This window comes from Octopus bimaculoides, chromosome 10 (genome assembly GCF_046866305.1).
Source record: "Octopus bimaculoides isolate indiv1 chromosome 10, ASM4686630v1, whole genome shotgun sequence".
In the NCBI taxonomy this organism is placed as follows: domain Eukaryota; kingdom Metazoa; phylum Mollusca; class Cephalopoda; order Octopoda; family Octopodidae; genus Octopus; species Octopus bimaculoides.
In genome coordinates, this window is record NC_142937.1 from 47,838,652 (window position 1) to 47,859,630 (window position 20,979).

At 32.3% G+C, this 20,979-nt stretch overlaps 1 protein-coding gene across 2 annotated transcripts in view; it reads left to right on the forward strand.

The window, feature by feature from the left end:
* Nucleotides 1-20,979, forward strand: part of LOC106871114 (uncharacterized) — a 94,142-nt gene that overhangs the window by 68,503 nt on the left and 4,660 nt on the right. The window contains exons 6-8 of one of the 2 annotated variants that reach the window (XM_089358599.1): nt 1,384-1,492; nt 2,365-2,913; nt 9,626-9,715. In XM_089358599.1, the coding sequence (XP_089214725.1) occupies nt 1,384-1,492; nt 2,365-2,913; nt 9,626-9,705 (738 nt within the window). In that variant the 3' untranslated portion in view covers nt 9,706-9,715. Of the gene's footprint in view, nt 1-1,383; nt 1,493-2,364; nt 7,729-9,625; nt 9,716-20,979 lie in introns of those variants that run through there. The other variant, XM_014917424.3, reaches the window with a different exon arrangement.

The window sequence follows — 20,979 nt, forward strand, 5'->3', positions numbered from 1 at the left end:
TTGCACTTTTAATTATTTTAATGTTAAAGTATTTCAGGTAATTAGCATAACAAGCCTAATCAAAAATAATTATGTGATGAGGAAAAGATAATATTGGCTCAATGACTAAATAATTTAATCATTTTGGCAAGTATGGGTAACATGTGGATACGTTTCCTCAGTGAAATAGTAATGGGAGAATGACTAAGCAGGTGTGCAATATTGTACACATGAACAATTAGTATGCATTTTAGAGAATAAATTACTTTGGATATGCCATCCATAGAAAAAAAAATTGTTAAGTTAATGCAACCATGCTTAATACAGTAAGCATAAAAAATCTGATTATAAATATTTATGAAGTGTGGAAAAGGCAATATTAGGTCAGTATCTAATATTATGTTAATAATCTTAGTAAGTATGAGAAACAACATTGTCTAATGTTTTGGTTCTATTAGACCTTCACAACAAAGCATATCAGCTTTTTAGCCAAAAATAGCAATAAAGGAATGACTAAGGAAATGTGTACAATATCAAACCTAAATAGATGTGACAAGAAGACTCTTAGTACGTTTCTACTGCATTTTGTTCAATCAAAAAAAGAGAGATAATTAAAAAATCAAACTGCTGAACTAACCAGAAACTGATAGGTAAATTAAATTCATTGCACATAATGTAAGGCTTCCATAGTTTTAGATTTTAGTGAAATTTTGATTATTTAAAAGTAACCCTTATTAGATCTCAAGTTATGTGTTTGAAAGACTACTTTTCCCCTAGCACTGTGCATTATCACGCACACCACTGCCATCATTTTACTACCACCTCTTATCTCTTTGAGCCATACCTACTTCTTCCAGCTTCTTCAAAAGATATTCATGATTGACCTTGCCTCCACCTGTATTCACCACTCACTGCATCTCCTTCTATCCATCTGTTACTTGCTTCTCATATTCTCACTAATTTAATTACCCACCCATGCCACTTCTCATGCACCTTCCTGTAATGTGAGGGTTTGTTCTGACACATTTTCATCACCATCCTCTTCTCTTCCAACTGTCTTACTGTATCTCCCCTACAGCAAGACACCTCTTCTTGTCCCTCAATTATACTTTAAAATTTTATCATCTGGTATAAAGCTAACTCTCTTAATGCCTCTTCCCACCCTCTGTAGAGAGGTCTTGTCTAGTCTTATGAGTTATTCTGTAATCTCAGTAGTGCCAGTACTACATAAAAGACACTTTGTACCTTTTTTAAAGTGGTTTGCATTAGAAAGGGCATCCAACCATGGAAGCCATGTTAAAGCAGACATTGGTCCTTGAGCCCCCATCAAACCATCCAACCCATGCCAGCATAGAAAACTGATGTTAAATGATGATGATAATGATGATGATTCTTTTATTATAGGTGAAAGAATTGAAGTTTGCCTTTGATGATCTTGACAAAGAGGATCTTTTAGTTGACACACTGGCTGCTGCTCATGCCAGGCAGCGCCGGAGTTTACCAATTGACCAAGGTATTTAAAAGAAATCTTATGTCTCTGTTTCTTAAATTTATGAATTTAATTGTTATTACCAAGAATGCTTCTGATAGAAATGGTTGTTGGTCATTGTTCAGCCTCAGATCAGCCCAAATTGGACAAACTTGTGATCAGAGACATTCACTATTCAATCTTTCTCTGAGGCATTGTCTATGTGACACTACAGTAGTCAATGTTTTTTTTTATACAGTAATTTGAGGGAGATTTTGGTTGTTATTTCTAGCATGTAGAGCAACTATGTAAAGATTCTCTTGTTAGCTTAGGAAGGAAGTATACACTTCCTTGAATATGATGGACATTTGGACTTGTTTTTGTAACACTTTTAGTTTAGTACCTCGTTGTTTGATATCAATATTGCTGAAATATAGTTTACGCCTTGGATCAACCTATACTTTCTGAGCAAAGTTGGGTAGATGGAAACTGTATAGAACCTTATTCACTTGTAATTCAAAGGTTCAGCCTTGTCACACAGTGTCATGCTGATTCTGCCTGACAATTATATTAATGGAACAAGTATCTTTGGAATACTCTGCCACTTACATGCTAATTCAATGGTCGTGGTAGTTCACTTGATCAAACAACTGAACTCCTATGATCAGAAATTTTGTCCAAGATCTAGTTTATATATATATATGATGAGAGTGAATAATACATGGGTTTAAAAAACTGGAAATTAATGAGTAATTTTTTGATTTCTAGTTGCAAAATGGAATAAGTTTAGATAAAAATTGATCAAAATGTATGATACATACCAGATCTTTTAAAACTTTAATAGGAACATTGATTTATTATATATATAATATATATATATTTTAATTAATTGATATATTTATTTATTGTTCTATCAGGAGAATTGGTTAGTGTTTTAAAAGGATGGAAGTTTGGAGATTTTGAACTCTCTGATGGACTTTGGAATGCCTATGCAGAAATAACAGGTGCACCACTCCAAAGGAACAATTACACACCACCACCACCCTATGAAACGGCTATGAAAAATACCACTACTACAGCAAATGATTCCAGAAGACCTGATGATGATTATCACCATCACCAAAACGGAGAGTATGGCTATATGGAATATTCAGAAGTACCAAATACAACTATTGCTGTTGTTCATCCAAGCCACTCTGTTGACGTTAATGAACAGAATATGTATGAGAGAACACTCCCCAGCTACAATAATATGACAATCCAAACAAAGAAAGTGATAAAACCATTGGAGGACTTAGATCAATATAAAGAGTATGCTAACGTACAACCAAATGATGATGAGGGAACGTACAACTATGGTTATTCTTACACGCCTCAAAAATATTCTCCTGAATCACAGCATGAAGTTGCTGCCCAGGAACTTGGTTTAAATTTAACCAGACACGATAAGAGAAACTCCACTCCAGGTCAGGGCGATCAATATGGCTACATTTCAAACCACAATGAAGTTGCCTTTCAAAACAATTCACGACCTTCCAGTCAATATATTTCTGAGAGTTTCATTTAGAAATTTATTGTTTCTTATGAATGTTGTAACAAATATAGCTTCAATTAGTATTGAAAATACAAATTAACAGTCACTTAGGCATTGACTGATGTACACTACTAATTGGTTTTACAACATTTAGGTTTATGACAGCTATATACAACTTGATTTACTGTAGTATGTGTGAATGTATGAATGAAGAAGTGTAAGATTTATTGTAATATGTGAACATATGAATGACTACAAGATTTACCATAGTATGTGAATGTATAAATGTGTGAGTGTAAGATTTATCCTTTGTGAATCTATGAATAAGTGAATGTGAGACAGGACCTGATTTTGCTATTATTATGATTATTGTAAGGCGGCAAGCTGGTAGAAACGTTAGCATGCCAGGAGAAATGCTTTGTGGTATTTCATGTCTTTACGTTCTGAGTTCAAATTCTGCCGAGGTCGACTTTGCCTTTCATCCTTTCGGAGTTGATAAATTAAGTACCAGTTGCATACTGGGGTTGATCTAATCGACTGCCCCCCCCCCCCAAAAAAAAAATTCAGCCCTTGTGCCTAGAGTAGAAAAGATTATGATTATAGTTGTTTTTTACTTTTAATTTTCGAAATGTATCTTAAAGACGAATATTTTTCAACAGAATTTAATACAAAAAGAGAAACAAACACTATTATTACTGCTGTAGCCTATCACTACTGCAATAACACATTAAGACATCACTTATCACTATGTATCTAAATGTACTAAAATACCACATGTTTGTGCACACTTCTAAGCATACTATTGTCCCCTTTCACCACATTCTAGTTTGTAAATTTGGCAGTAAAACTTCTGCATTTATTTCATTCAGCTGTTAAGTTTTGTCACATCCATTTAATAATGACTCACCTTTTATCAGTTTTAATTTTTTTAAATATTATATACCAAGTCTTCTATGGCTTTTGGTTTTGTTTCCTTTGGTGTTGAAATTCAGATTGTCTACAGATTTCAGGTGATGTTGGTAGTTTGGCATATAAAGGACATGTCACTTCCATCATTTTGTTCTGCAATTAAATCTGAAAGTGATATCAATTTACACCAATTTAGAGTGTTACCATTTTTATACACTCCTTGTATATGTGTATGTACATGTGCTAATGAATGAAAAGAGAACAGGAGTCATGTAATCACCTTCATTAGCTTACAACTGTTTCTGCTATGAGATGTTGCACAAGCACTCAGTAGTGCACTCAGAGCTGAGTGCTTGTGCAATATCTTAGCAGAAACAACTGTAAGCTAATGAGGGTAATTACGTGACTCCTGATCCTTTGTCATTTGTTAATTAATGTTATGCCCTGTACTCGCCTAATACTTTATTCTAAAACATTAGCTCCCAAACATTTTCAGGCTACCACCCTCTTGGTACCCATGCCACATTCCTAATTCTCCCCCCATCACCACCACTTTCTGCAGCAAATTCAAAAATAAAACTTAATTGAACCATTATCTTGTTGTTTTTACATCCATGGCACCCCCCCCCCTTTGGCTACCCTATTATCACCCCACTTCTCCAAGGCCTCCTGGATCTTTTTGCTGCTCCCAGATGAGGGCAGCACCACCCACTTTGGGAACCACTGCTCTAAAGTATATGCATACTGAGTTCTAACTACCAGTTATTAGTATTGCTTTGCCGAAGCAAAACCATAAGGATATATTTACAACTATCTTAAGTATAGTGTTAATCAATGTTCATTCCACTTCTGTGACAACTTGTTATTACATTCATATTTGACTGACAGTTGTTGCAAACAAACAAATAATGTTTGTAAGAAGACCTGGTTACTCAAATTCCACATTTGGAATATATTTTCTAGAATTACCTGTTAGGTAGATATTAGGTACTTATGTATTTTCTAGAATTATGTTCTGCAATTAACAGCAACTTCTAAATGTTTAAATTACTAAGCCTTAATGTCTAGGCCTCTACCCTAGTAGCTAAGATACACTACTTTGGTAGCTGAGTTAAACTGCCAAAGGAGTAAACTAACATTTCTCTAATACCTAGGTTTCATTACTCTGGTCATTTATATTGCCTTGATAACTAAGTTACACTGCTGTGGTGGTTAAATTACACTGCATAGGCAGTTAAGCTACTTCTCCTGAAGCACATAAGCATATTTGTAGCCTCTGGTTCTGTTATTTCACTGCTGAACACATGCATGTTTAACACAAGATAGCAAAGTAAGCTTTTATGTGGTTGTTCAATCTGCTTCAGATAGCAGATAAATACCCCTCATATCACATATTACTGTCTTTATAAAAGGAATGACACATTGGAGGGGGTCGTTGTAAATATATTATGCCTGAAAAAATAAAAGAGGGAATGGTCATAGATGGTAAATCCTGATAATGTAGATCTACCATCAAAATGATGGTAGATCTACATTATCAGGACTTACCTAGGGAGAGACAACATTAATTACATGTTTAAAATCTTTTTAATTTTAAAATAATCTATTGTAAAATTATCTCCTACAACAAAGCATTACTTAGACTTATAAACCATTAAAACACTCCTTTTAGATTTACAAACCATTAAAATACTTTTGATACTTAAAAACCATTCAAATATTTCATTACTGTGAAAGTCTCTCAACTAATTGATAAGTATTTTAAATATAGACATGAAATAAGACTAACTGTAGTCATGAAATAAGACTAACTGTAGTCATGAAATAAGACTAACTGTAGTCATGAAATAAGATTAGCTTTAACAATACGTGTTCTCTTTCAGGATTAATAAGAGCCTCCTCATCTATCATTTGTTTGTACTCTAGGAAAATAAGCATGTATAGATATATCTGCTCACTTACACATATACTGTGATACTTTCACATAAGCATTGATGTACAGAATAATTTATGTACATAATTTAGTTGAGCTTCTTAGTTACAAGCAACTTTCTATCTCCTCCCACTCTCCCCCATCACTCATTGTATTTCTTAAGCAGACATAGACACATGTATTCTCACAAATATATCTCCTACCCTTTCTCCCTCACACCTGCTTTTCATTTGCACACACACACACACACTGACATATTCGCACATAAATGTACAGTGTATCCTCAAATTTATCTTCTTCAGAAATATTCATTTTCTCTTCTGCTTTATGTATTACCTTTCTTCTACTGTTCTGTTACACACACATACATACACACCACTATACAACATGCTTACATTTGCATCTTTCCTCACATCCACAAAGGCTTCCATTCACTCTTTTATATTTTATGTATCTTCTTAGTGGAGCCAGATTCCAAACAGAAAGACCAGCAGATTACCCAATGAAAGAGAGTATGTGTGTTGGGGGAAAGAAAAGCCTTCATAAAAGCCAATTATACCTCATAAAAAACCAAGCTGCCCTAAATATATCCGTAATCCTATAAAAGTGCCCTCACACTTTGACCCTTAACTCTCTGCCTTAAATCATGCTGCTAACCAGGTGCCTTTTGAGCTAGAAATTGCTTTATGGGTCGTGAATGTTTGCAAAGCAAACTGCTAATACAATTTTCAGGTGAAATGTGTATGTGTATATACGTATACATACATACACACATACATATTCACATACATGCATTTTCACATACCTGCAAATGCACATAAATAGTCACTCCGAACAGACAGATAGTTAGACAGACAATAAGAAGAAAATAAACAGAAACACATGTACACACATTCTAGCAGTTGCGGGTATAGGGTATGACACGTCGATCAGCAAAGGGTGTTACTGATAGAGTGATCAATTCATAGATAGTTGCATGCATGGAGGAATGGACACAGAGAAAGTAGAACAGATTGCTAGTTTGACTAAGTGACATAATATACACATAAATTTGAATACATTCTTGAAACTCACTCATGCACATACATTGTTTAAAAAAACCCATTCATTCACATGTATTTCTAACAAAACTGACACTTCAAACATATACACACCTACACCCTCACTTACCTGCCTATATCTATACATACATACATACATACATACATACTTGCTGTGTAGGGTCACCTTTTCAATCACTGAGCCAACATTATTTTCATTTACTTTCTCGATATCAAGTTTTGAATTTCTTTAATATATTATTACTAACATTAAAATGAAATTAGAAGGACATATCATAAAAACATTAACTAGCAAGACTGACATTAATATTGTTATACTTTTTTTATGTTGTTCACAGTGATATGTTGACTGCTCTTTCCAGTTTTTCATGATACAGCATGTGTATGTTATTTACTCAATATATCTGTATCTCAGTAATAGTGATAACACTTCCCTATACATGCACACACACACACATACACACACTCTCTTCCTCTCCCCCTCTCTCTCAGCTATCTTTCTCCTCTCTTCAATGTCTCCACATGCTCCCTCTTGCTCCTTTCACTCTTGTTTATTGGTTTCTGAACATATGCATAAATACATATATTCCATATAAACACATCCAATTATATATATATATAATGTATGTATAATATTCTGATACAATACAATTCTTGCATATTACATATTTTATACAGTTATTCAGCTATATAATATATTATAGTTATTTAACTATAAAATATTCAAGAGAAATTTTTAAATTGTTTTTTTAAATGTAAACTTTTTCGATAATGTCTTTTTTTCATTTGTAATTTTTTATATTTCAATATTTTTATGAAATAACTATATTTTTCTGAATACCTATTCCTTGTTACTTTCTTTATCAAATAATGATTTCAATAACATTCCATTCTCTTAGATTATTTACCAAAGTTGTGGTTGTCTTTGCAATATTTTCATCTTTTCTCCTTCCTCTCTATTTTTCTTCTACTTTCTTTGATTTCTTCCTCCTTCTTCAACTTCTTTTACTGCTTCTTTCTCATCTTTCATTTCTTTCTCCACTACTTCTTTCACTTCTTCTTTCTACTTTGTCTTCTTCCTTTGCTTTTTCTTCTTTCATTTCTTTTCTTCTTCATCTCTTTCCTTCACTTCTTCCAGTAAAACTGACAAACTATCACCAGACTGAATGCTTCACAGTGTTTAATTAAAATCTTTCTACATCCAGGGTTCATAGTTCTGCCATAGTTAACACTGTTTTTATCCATTACAGATTGATAATTACTGTACCAGTAATATACTGGATTTGAATCACTTATACATGCATCCTTAATAATATCCAACCTTCATCATCATTTTCATTTAATGTCCACATTTAATGTCCATGTTTGCATGTATCAGATAGCAACTGTTGAGACAGATTTTCTATGGTTGGATGCCCTTCCTGTCATCAACCTTCACCTGTTTCCAAGCAAGTTAATATTTTCCCAGACATGTTTTTCACTGAAAATAGTAAAAGACCAACCTCACTTGTTGATAATGATACTCGTTTTCAGCCAGCATGTGATGTCCTAGACAAAGGCATACACAAATGTATAAACACAGATGCATACACATACATATGCATATCATCATCATCATCATCGTCGTCGTTTAATGTCTGCTTTCCATGCTAGCATGGGTTGGACGATTTGACTGAGGACTGGTGAAACCAGATGGCTACACTAGGCTCCAATCTGATTTGGCAGAGTTTCTACAGCTGGATGCCCTTCCTAACGCCAACCACTCAGAGAGTGTAGTGGGTGCTTTTACGTGCCACCGGCACAAAGGCCAGTCAGGCGGTACTGGCAACGGCCATGCTCAAAATGGTGTATTTTATGTGCCACGCTCAAAATGGTGTATTTTATGTGCCACCCGCACAAGAGCCAGTCCAGGGGCACTGGCAACAATCTCGCTCGAAAGTCCTTACACATGCCGCAGGCACAAGTGCCAATATTTATATATGATGGACTTTTTTTGGTTTCCATCTGCCAAATCCATTCACAAGGCATAGGTTGGCCCTAAACTATTAGAAGATACTTGCCCAAGTATCAATGGGATTGAACCCAAAAGAACATGATTAGAAAGCAAGCTTCTTAACCATACGGCCACAAGTTAATGTCTATTGCAAGACTACATGCCTATGAGACCAGAGCTTGTCTCAGTTTCTGTGGTATTTAAGTGACTGAAAGTACACTAGCCCATCACAAGGTTAACCCAACCAGCTGTCACTTGTTCTCATTTTCAGTAAAAACTGAAATGCCTTGCTCAACGTTTATCGTGCTAACTGGTTCAAGAATCGAACCCATAACCCAACTGCTGTGAACCCAAGATGCAAACCACTGTGCAACATGTCATCACAGTCAAAAAAATAAATCATTTCTCTCAAGTTAGTAGAAATTTAAGCCAATATTTCCTGCTATTTGAATTATTTGCAGATAAAATGCTGTCATGCCAAAACTCTTTGTGATAATGCAAATTATTTTGTTGTCTATTTCATTCCTTCCCTCCCTCTCTCTATTCACCCCTCTCTATCTGTATTTATCTCTTTATCTATCTATTGTTTTCAGGCTCTCTATGTATATTTTTCTCTCTCTCCTCACCATTCTAATAGGCATCACCTCATAGAAGGAGCTACATGTTTTTACCATATATGATGCACTACAGAAACATTTTCTCAGAATGTTTCCTGAAGTAATGTACTTTTCCACATATCTTTTTATAGGCTTCGATCTCAAGCGGAGGTGTATCAGTATGAGTCCCACAAAGTTTCTATCAGATCCCAGTTATACTAAATTAGAGTGATGCTCCACAGGTGAGCAAGTTGTACTCTCACTTCAGCTGGACCCTTGATTCACTATTCCTAATCTAGACACCTTTGCAAAAAGCCTTTTTACATGTCTTTTGAAATAACAGATAGTTTGCACTGAGCATTAGTGGTAAAGATATTACCTGTGGCACTGAATTGAACCTAGTGATTGAGATTCTTGCTTTGGTACTTTGAGTTTCTGAGTTCAGCAGCATCAATACAGCCCATCTTCCCTAAGGGTTTAAGAAATGTCAGTAATTAAAAGGGTATTTTACTGGTTAATTAAGACAATCTTGTATTTATTAATTAAAACTTTAAGATAATTTACTTTTATTAATAAGTAATTAAACGGTCATTGTAGTTATTACATTGTAGTAAAGGGTATTGAATTTATAAATTAAAAATTAACCCATTAGCATTTATTCTACTTATTTTATGCTCAAACCAGCCAGATCTGGCATCTCACACCTACTCTACAACATCATTCTAAAACTGATAATAATCATCAAAATCTTGAAGCTATGAGATTATGCATGATTAATTCAAAACAATGAATAAATTAGCATGACATTTGATGAATAATCTGAATGCTAAAGGGTTAAAGAAGTTATTAACCTTATAGTTAAAGAGTTGCTGTATTTATTAATTGAAAGGGGGTTTTGTATGTATTTTTTTTATAAAAATGTAAGTTTGAAACATTTATCTAGTAATAAAAAACCCATTGTACATATTAATTAAGAAGTAGTATTATTTTATTAACCTAATAATTAAAAGGTTATTGTACTTATTAATTTAAAGGAATATTTACTAATTAAAAATTACTGTATTTATTTGTGTATAAGCCACACTATTTTATACTTGATATTTTAACTAGGGTCAAAGCTAAAACTATGAAGAGAAAAATTATTAGTGTGACTTATATACAAGTAAAAACAGTAATTAAAAATAAAGATTACTTTATTAATCTAGTAATTAAGAGATAAATTATTTTATTAACCCTGGAGAAACAGAAATCAAACTGAACTCAGAAGAGCAACTGACCAAATTTATGCACTAAATCCACTAATCCATGTAATTATAGTTAATAATAGAAATTAGGAAATGATAAATTGCATTTAAAAGATACTTCACTAATGTTTGGACACATTAACCTGAAAGTTCAAGGAGCCACTTGAGTAAATAATAGTAGAATACAATATGCAATTGTTTACCTTGATCTATGTTTACTCTCACAGTTTAAGTTTTCAAGTTCATGGAGAGCTTTGCTTTTGGTTGATATATAAAACTAATTTTTCTCTTTTTATAAACCTTGGAAATAATAAGGATCTGCATTCAAGTTACATCAACTTAATGGCTTAGATGAAGCCTAAGACACATTGCAATCAGGTTTTGGTGAGGTGCACAGTAAATAGGATAAGCAATTAAAGGCTAGTGGTTACAGAAATTACAGTAAAATCTTGGTGACAAAAACAATATATCTATGAAGAAAAAAGCCAACCTTAGAGAAACACTATTAGTCTGAAGTCTAAATTGAACCTAACTTGATGTCTATTAAAAAAGCCTAATGATTACAGATTGTTGCAGCAACAATATAAGCAGCAAACTATGATGATTACACTAAAAGAGAAGACACCAGAACCCTTGGCTTAAGTCAATGAACTGCACAACATGAATTTTTTTTTTAAGTCTGTTGAACTTTATGACCCTTGATAATAATACTTTCTCTTCAATATCTTGATCATTTTTTTCCATCCTCTCTTTCATGCTGGCAGATTTTCCATGGCAATGTTTCATGACTGAATGCTCTCCTTGTAGCCAACTTATTTACTCACTATCTTACCATGAGAAATATTACCTTGCTTCAAAACAAGTGTTGGTGGCAGGAAGGATGACATCTGGCCAGAGAAAATTTGCTTCAACAAGTTCCATCTCACTCATGCAAGCATGGAAAAGTGGATAGTAAATGATGATGGTATCTTCTGTTGGTATATAGAGGAGAGGATGCACACCATTCCATAGAAAGTTGATTGTCTTTCCTAAAATCACTGAATTCTATCTATAATGAGACACAGAAGTCAATACTGTGTGTTTTCTAAATACATCTTTTACTTTGCTTGTCTTTTATTTGTTTCAGTCTTTAGACTGTAGCCATGCTGGGGCACCACTTTTAAGAATTTTCAGTTGAATGAATCAACCTTAGTACTTGTCTTTTTTTAAGCCTGGTACTTTATTCTATCAGTCTTTTTTGCTGAACTGCCAAGTTACAGGAATGTATACACACCAACACCAGTTGTCAAGTGGTAGTGGGGGACAAGCACAGCTACAAAGACACACACACACACATATATAGAATGGGCTTCTTTCAGTTTCTGTCTACCAAATCCACTCTAGGCTTTGGTTGTCCAAAAGCTATAGCAGAAGACACTTGCCCAACATGTCACACAGTGGGACTGAGCCTGAAACCATCTGGTTGGAAACCAAACTTCTCACCACACAGCCACGACAATCATGAGACTGTAGGTTTGGTCCCATTGCATTGCATCATGAGCATATGTCTTTTACCGTATCCTCAATGTAACCAAAGTATTGTGAGTGAAATTGGTTAAACAGAAACTGTACTGCAGCTCATCAGATGGACTGTACTTGTAATTCAAAAAGCCAACTTTATCAGAGACTGGTTCTACCTGAGGATCACATTAAGAATAGACATGTGTGTGAGATACTCAGCCATTTATATGCTAATGCAAAAATTAGGTAGAACATTGAATCTGTCAGAGGATGAGATAAACATTTACTTTTAAATCAACAGTCAGAAATCAATATAAGAACAAATGGGATAGCCATGTGATTGAGAAGTATGCTTCTCAACCATGTGGTTTCAGCTTCAGTCCCACTGCACAGCAACTTGGGTAGCTATCTCCTTCTATGACTTTGGGCCTTGTGAGTGGATTCAGGTGTAGTATTGAGAGAGATAGGTTTAATAATACACCTACACCATTCAGTTGAAGGGTTTTATCTTGTGAGTTACTTGGTAACTTCATTAGTGCTGGTACCACAAAAAGAAAAGCACCCAGTACACTCTGTGAAGTGGTTGGCATTAGGAAGGAGATCCAGCAGTAGAAACTTTGACAAAACAGACATTGGAGTTTAGTGCAATCCTGTGACTTATCTGTTCTTGTTGAACCATCCAACCCACAAGAGCATAAAAAATGGAAATTAAACAATGATGATGATGGTGTGTGTGTATACACACAGTATACACATACATCACAGAGGTGTATGTTTTTGACAACACATGATAGTTGTAAATTAGTGTCACTGTATTATAATCTGTGTCGGTCATTTCCAATCTCCTGTGTCCAGTCATGGGAAAATACTGCTTGGAAACAGGTAAGGGTTAGTGACAAAAAGGGCATTCAGCTATAGAAATTCTGCCTCAGCTAATTCTGTCTGACCCATGCAAGCATGAAAAAGTAGACATTAAAGGGATGATGATGTAAATAAGATTATAATAAAGTTTAGATGAATCTGTGTTTGCTTTGTAACATCGGTCTTAATATGAAAAGAAAAAGACCTGCTATTTCCATCAAATTTCCTATATTAGAACCTACAACTTTATTCATTTGCTTCATGTCTGTTCCTCCATACCAGTATGGGTTTGGATAATGATTGTTTGAAACAGGATTTTACAGCCAGATGCTCTTCTAGTTGTCAACCCTTACCTGTTTTTCAAGTATGAGATTTCTTTATTCAACAGGTCTTTGAATGCTCAAAGTTTATTTTTTACTTGTTTTACTCTTTGGAGTGTGACCATGTGGAGTACCAACTTGAAGTGGTTTTAGTTGAAGAGTACCCCAGTACTATTTTTTAAAGTCTGGTATATATTCTATCAGTCTTGTTTGCTAAACTGCTGAGTTATGGAGATGCAAGCAGACCAACACCTGTTGTTAAGCAGTGCAGAGGACAAAGACACACACACAACAGACTTTCTACTCAGTTTTTATGTACCAAATTCACTCACAGAGTATTGGTCAAAGAATATCAATATCCATGAGGAATATAAGCATGCACACTCATTCATGTATACATATATGATAAATATATATGTATGTGTGTATGTGCACACACATACACACACACAAAGCTTTCTGCAGTTTTCGTCTGCCAAATTCTCTTGTGGATATATGCCAAAATTATGATGTTGCTATGATTTCATTACTACTAGATTTATAGAAGTAGAGAGCCATTAAAATATATATGCTAACTAATAAACACACACAGGGCCAACAGTAAAGACTAAAATTCCTCCCCTCAAAATTGGTGGCCTTGTGCCTAAATCAAAAACTATTATTATTACCATTATTATTTTCCAACTTCGAGAAAATGCAAATGACTGGGCGTTTTTCTCATGCATGACAGTTTTAAAACCAGTTAATCTCCAATCTACCTAAAAAATTAATACATTTATGTTGCACCTTAACAAGACTGGACACAACTGCATCAATGAAGTGTATTATGGATCCCACTCGTATTCAATATGTTTTATATATTTCAACAACAGATAACAAGTCAACCATGACATCCTTCCTGTGTACAAGTTGGTTTGATTTTTAAAAGAAAGATTTTATGGATTTATTCTATCATACATGTATGTACAGACATGACAGAAGTAAATCGATACACTTATAATCATTAAAATTTATTGAATTCTGAAATTATACATTCCAATTATTTATTAATTATTATAATGTGAATATCTAATATCTAGTAGACATGCCCATTGCATTATTCAATGCAAGGACCCTATCAGGCATGCTGCTGATCAGATGACAAATATGCTCTTGAGGAATTTCTTGCCAAGTGTCATGCAGTAATCTTGAAAGATCTGGTTTTGAGGATGTTTTCTTGTTCTTTTTACAAAGTGTCCTGTACATTATGTCCCAGATGTGTTCAATAGGGTTCATATCTGGTGACTGGCTTAGCCTTGAAAACTTTTTAATGTCATTCTTTTCCCACCAATCTTGGGTCTTTTTAGCTGTGTGACAAGGAGCCCTATCTTCCATAAATAAAGTCTTCTTTAATCATTTCACCACTGGAGAAGACTGGAAAGAGTCCTTTCTGAAATATGGAAACATATCTGAGTTTATGTTTCCCTCACACTCCACCAGCTCTGATCGACCATTACTCCAAATTGCTCCCCAGATCATCACAGAATAACCACTGTGTTTCATTGTTGGCTGCAATCTTTTCAAATCAAATTCTTGATCACAAAGTCTCCAGACCCACACTTGACCACTGTCAAAAAATACAGCAAATCTGGACTCATCGGAAAATATGACAGTGTCCCAAAATGCTAGTGGCCTCTCTACCATTTCATTGGCCTAATCTTTTCTCCACTTGATATTAGCTAGCCGAAGTGGCTCCCTTCTTGCTGCTCTGCCATATTAGCCTCAGGTCATATACATATGTATGTGTTTGTCTATATATGCAGGCATAGCTGTGTGGTAAGAAGTTTGCTTCCCAACCATATGGCTCCGGGTTCAGCTCCACTGCATGGCATGTTGGGTGAATGCCTTCTACTGTAACCTCAGGTCAACCAAAGCTTTGTGAGTGCTTTTGGTAGATGGGAACTGTGGAGAAACCTGACAGCTGTCCTGGGCCTGATATCAACTTGTTCTGCTATATCAGAGGCCTTGCAATGAGGATTATCCTCCACACTTCTCTTAACAAAGCAAAGGGTGCAGTCAGAGGGCCCTGGTTGACCTGGGTGAGGTGATGTGGACACCTTCCCCTCTCTGGTGAACTGACAGTCACTATTAACTGTAGAAAGAGGGATACTGAGGCTTTCTGCAATTTTACACTAGGTCCACCTTCAGATTGACCCACATTACGCCCTCTTTGAAATTTGGACAGTTCCAAGGCTTCTTTTGTTTGTGGCATGATTAAACAGTCACATAGAGGACCTAAAACATAAGAATGTCAATTAATATAAAATATAAAACTTATCAAGTTAAAATAAACACAAACCGATGTTTCATGGGGTATCTATTTACTTCTGTCATGTCTGTGTATATATATATATATATATATATATACATATATAAATATATATACACATACACGTGTGTGCATGTGTACATATACATATGCATGTGTTTGTTTATATATGCAGGCATAGCTGTGTACTTAGAAGTTTGCTTCCAAATCATATGGCTCCAGGTTCAGCTCCATTGCATGGCATGTTGGGTGAATGCCTTCTACTCTAACCTCAGGTCAACCAAAGCTATGTGAGTGGTTTTGGTAGATGGAAACTGAAAGAAGCTCATCATATACATACATATATATATATATATATATATATATATATATATATATATATATATATATATATTGCCAGATAATACTGGAGCGTGGTGCAGCCCATTGGCTAGCAAGACCTCTGTCAAACCATCCACCCTATGCGAGCATGGAAGGCAGAAATTAAATGATTATATATATATATATATATATATATGCTTGTGTCTGTGTTTGTCCCCCAATATTGCCTGAAAACCAGTATTAGTGTGTTTATGTCCCCATAACATAGTGGTTCAGCAAAAGGGTCCCATATACTAAGTACCTGGTTCGAAATAAGAGTAAGTACTCGTGTTGATTCATTTGACTAAAAATTCTTTAAGATGATGCTCCAGCATAGCCAAAGTCAAAATGACTGAAACAAGTAAAAGATAAAAGATATATGCAGTAACACCTCAACTTATCACTGGTGTTATGTTCTAAGAAACCCATGCAATGGGTGAAAATCAATGAAATAGAAACAGTAATGTACTGTATTTTTTCTTTGTGCATATTTATTTTATTATAAATGCAAAACAACACCATGGAGGAATTGACGTAAGCTTAAATAATAAACCATGTTAGGTGAACAGCGATATGGCAAGGGATTACTGTATGTGTGTATATATACGTGTGTGCGTGTGCTGGCATATATATATATATATATATATATATATATGGGCATGTATCTGTGTGTGTGTATATATATATATATATATATATATATATATGTATACATACATATATATATGTGTGTGTGTGTGTACATATATGTATGTATATGTGTATATATATGTATGTATATGTGTATATGTATGTATGTATATGTGCATATGTATGTGTATATATATATGTGTGTATATGTGTATACGTATATGTGTATATATATATGTATATATATGTGTGTATATATATGTATATATATGTAAGTATATATATATATATGTATATATATGTAAGTATATATATATATATATATATATATATATATATATATATATATATGTGTGTATGAATATATATGTATTTATATGTATGAATATATATGTATTTGTATGTATGAATATATATGTATTTATATATAATAATAATAATAATAATAATAATAATATTAGGTATAAAAATCCAAATTTACAGGTAAAATCTTAATTAAATTCAATTTATTAAAAATTAAGATTAAATTAAGTTTCACAGTATAAAATATATACATATAGTTTTAGGGAAAAGAACCAAGGTTCATGAACTCATCGATGAAAATCCACTGTCACATACAGAAAAATTAATAAGTAAAAGCACAGTAAATAAGTATAATGTAATACAAAGTAAATATCATAAGATAATGATAATAAAACGACTACACGTGTTTCATAACCAATTTTCAAATAGAAAGAATATTTAAATCGATTAAAACTATCGAAAATCAATTCTATTCAAAAATATAGCTAATCTTCAGGTCAAAATACAACAATAATAATAAAAGAATGTATATATCAACCAACAATAAATAACAAATGAATGTATATAAAATACTTATTATATTAAGATAGAAAAATATTAAAAATATCAAAATTATAAACGTTCCATAATCAATCCTACGTCCATTATAATACAAGCTAACAGGAATATTATATGCAAAAACCAACTTTAACGAATCTTTCGTTTAAAATACAATTTGAACGAAGTTTTAGGTTAAAATGATAAAGATAGAAGTAGCACATATCTAAACGATGCAATAGTTTAAACTAGAAGATTTTAGACTAAAACGTTTATTTAAAAGAAGTCTCGTGAAAAGATTGCGTAAAGAAAAAGAATAGAATAAATAGATATAAAAACAGGAATGAAAATTTTATTATGAATGAAAGATTAAACTTTATATAACTTAAGTTATAATAAAACAATTATAATCAAAGAAATTAAATAAAAAGACTTGTTATTTATCCCATAAAATAAAAAGAAATATTAAACAGTATTAATGGAAAAAATTCAACCCTAATCTAATCGAAGTCTTAGTTTAGGCTGAGATGATAAACTTACTACTAATTAATTTAGTGTTAAAAAAGGTATTGACTAAAATTATCATTAAAAATCAATTGAATAATATAAAAATACATATTTTTTTCAAACAATGATATAAAGTCATTTAACAAAGGTAAAAACGATAGTTATCGCTACGCTGCTGCAGTTTAAACTAAAATTTAGACGTTAAACTCAGAACTAAAGCGTTTATTAGAAAGAGGTCGCGTGAAGATATTACGTTAAGATAACGAATAGAATAAATAGATATAAAAACATGAATGAAAGAATTATTTATAAAATCATGGATGAAAGATTTAAACTTTATATAACCTACATCGTAATAAAACAATTAGCTATATTGTAAAACATTTTAATGAACTTTAAATTCTAAGTAATTATAAATTTTAAATAAGACTAAGAAACATAACTTAAATAATATATATGAAATAAGCTAAAATACTATTATTAATTTAATTAATTAAAATATTTATATTATTAACACACACTCATACACGCCCACATACACACACACATATATATACATACTAACACATACAGACTAAAAAACACACTCACATATATACATATACCCATACATATACATATATGTATATATATATAAACATACATATACACACATACACTCATATATATATATATATATATATATATATATATACACTTAAACACTCACACATACAAATATATATATATATATATATATATATATATATATATATATATATATATATATATATATATATATATATATTAAAAAATCACAATTAGCTAAAAAAAGTTTATATAAATAAAGTAATTTATGTCTACATTTTATTTCTCGTTCATCAAAAGAATTAAGTAAAGTATTTTATAATTATGAAATAATATCTCTTTAAATTCATTATTACATAAATTACAAAAATGATTACCTATACGATAGGATTTCGCCTTACAAACTATCTCCCATTTTAAAATGTAGTTAATATTTTTAGATTTAAGTTCCCAAATATATTTACTAAGGCCAGTAGAATTAATCAAATTTCTATTCTTAAATGAGTGCATATGTTGAGCCGCTCGTAATTTAATTTTATTAGAAGTTGATCCTATATAAATTTTATTTAGATTATAACCATTATGTTTATTCCCATTCATTAAAGTCACTATGCATTTATACACGACATCCTTCAAATTGCATTTATTATTAAATTTACATTTAATCCTATCTCTACATGTACAATTAATTATATTCTGGTTCACATTATTATTATTATTAGAATAAGTATTAAATTTAAATTTATAATACTTGTTTAACTTAAATCTATTAAAAGAAGAGATAATATTAGCAACATTATTAGTAGTAGAATAACCTACACCAAAATTATTAGTAGAAAATATATTATAATATTTTTTATTATCTCTAAGGAATATATCAATAGCTTTTAAAATTTCTTTAATAATGTTAGTTTTAACTTGAATGCCGTATGGAATGATTAGCCAGAGTTTGTTCTTATTATAGATATTGTATTTATTATTAAATTTATTATCATTAAAAAAATTAAAATTAAATCTTTTATTGTTTCCATTACAATTATGTTTAGAAGACATTATCATGAGTATAAAGGTTATGTTTATCAAAAAGATAATTACTACTATAATCATTACTAATAAAATTATAATTATACTTCAGATTATTAAAAAAATTAATATCATTAGTATATCCCGCCTATTTAAACTATTGCATCATTTAGATATGTGCTACTTCTATCTTTATTATCTTAACATAAAACTTCGTTCAAATTGTATTTTAAACGAAAGATTCGTTAAAGTTGGTTTTTGCATAAAATATTCCTGTTAGCTTGTATTATAATTTTTCTATATGTGACAGTGGATTTTCATCGATGAGTTCATGAACCTTGGTTCTCTTCCCTAAAACTATATATATATATATATATATATATATATATATATATATATATATATATATATATATATATATATATTAAACTGTGAAACTTAATTTTGATTTTTAATAATTTGAATTTAATTGAGTTTTTACCTGTAAATTTGGATTTTTATCCCTAATATTATTACTAATATATATACATATATATATGCATATATACATATGTGTATATATATATATATGGGAGAATATTCGAAAAAACAACAACAGACGAGGACAGGTGGTGTAAATAACAAAAGGATGTATTAGTATGACGCTCGGGAATACGGAAAGTCTTTGACGTTTCAAGCTACCCTCTTCAACAGAAAGAATACGGAGACAAGGAGAAAAACACGGAGAAAAAAAATTGAATAGTGTTCAGTCAACGGTCCAGAAGGAAAGAAGGTAGAATCCAAAAGTTCGTGTGTGATGAGAGGAGACAGGATTAGCTGGTGCGACCACGTGAGCGTGTATTATATGTGGGAGAATATACGAAAAGACAACAACAGACGAGGACAGGTGGTGTAAATAACAAAAGGATGTATTAGTATGACGCTCGGGAATACGGAAAGTCTTTGACGTTTCGAGCTACGCTCTTCAACAGAAAGAATACGGAGACAAGGAGAAAAAAAATTGAATAGTGTTCAGTCAACGGTCCAGAAGAAAAGAAGGTAGAATCCAAAAGTTCGTGTGTGATGAGAGGAGACAGGATTAGCTGGTGCGACCACGTGAGCGTGTATTATATGTGGGAGAATATACGAAAAACAACAACAGACGAGGACAGGTGGTGTAAATAACAAAAGGATATATATATATATGTATATATGTAGATATATATATATATGTATGTATATGTATATATATATATGTGTGTGTGTATATGTATATGCATATATATGTATATGTATATATATATATCTATGCATATATATATATGTATATGTACATATATATATGTATATATATATATGTATACGTA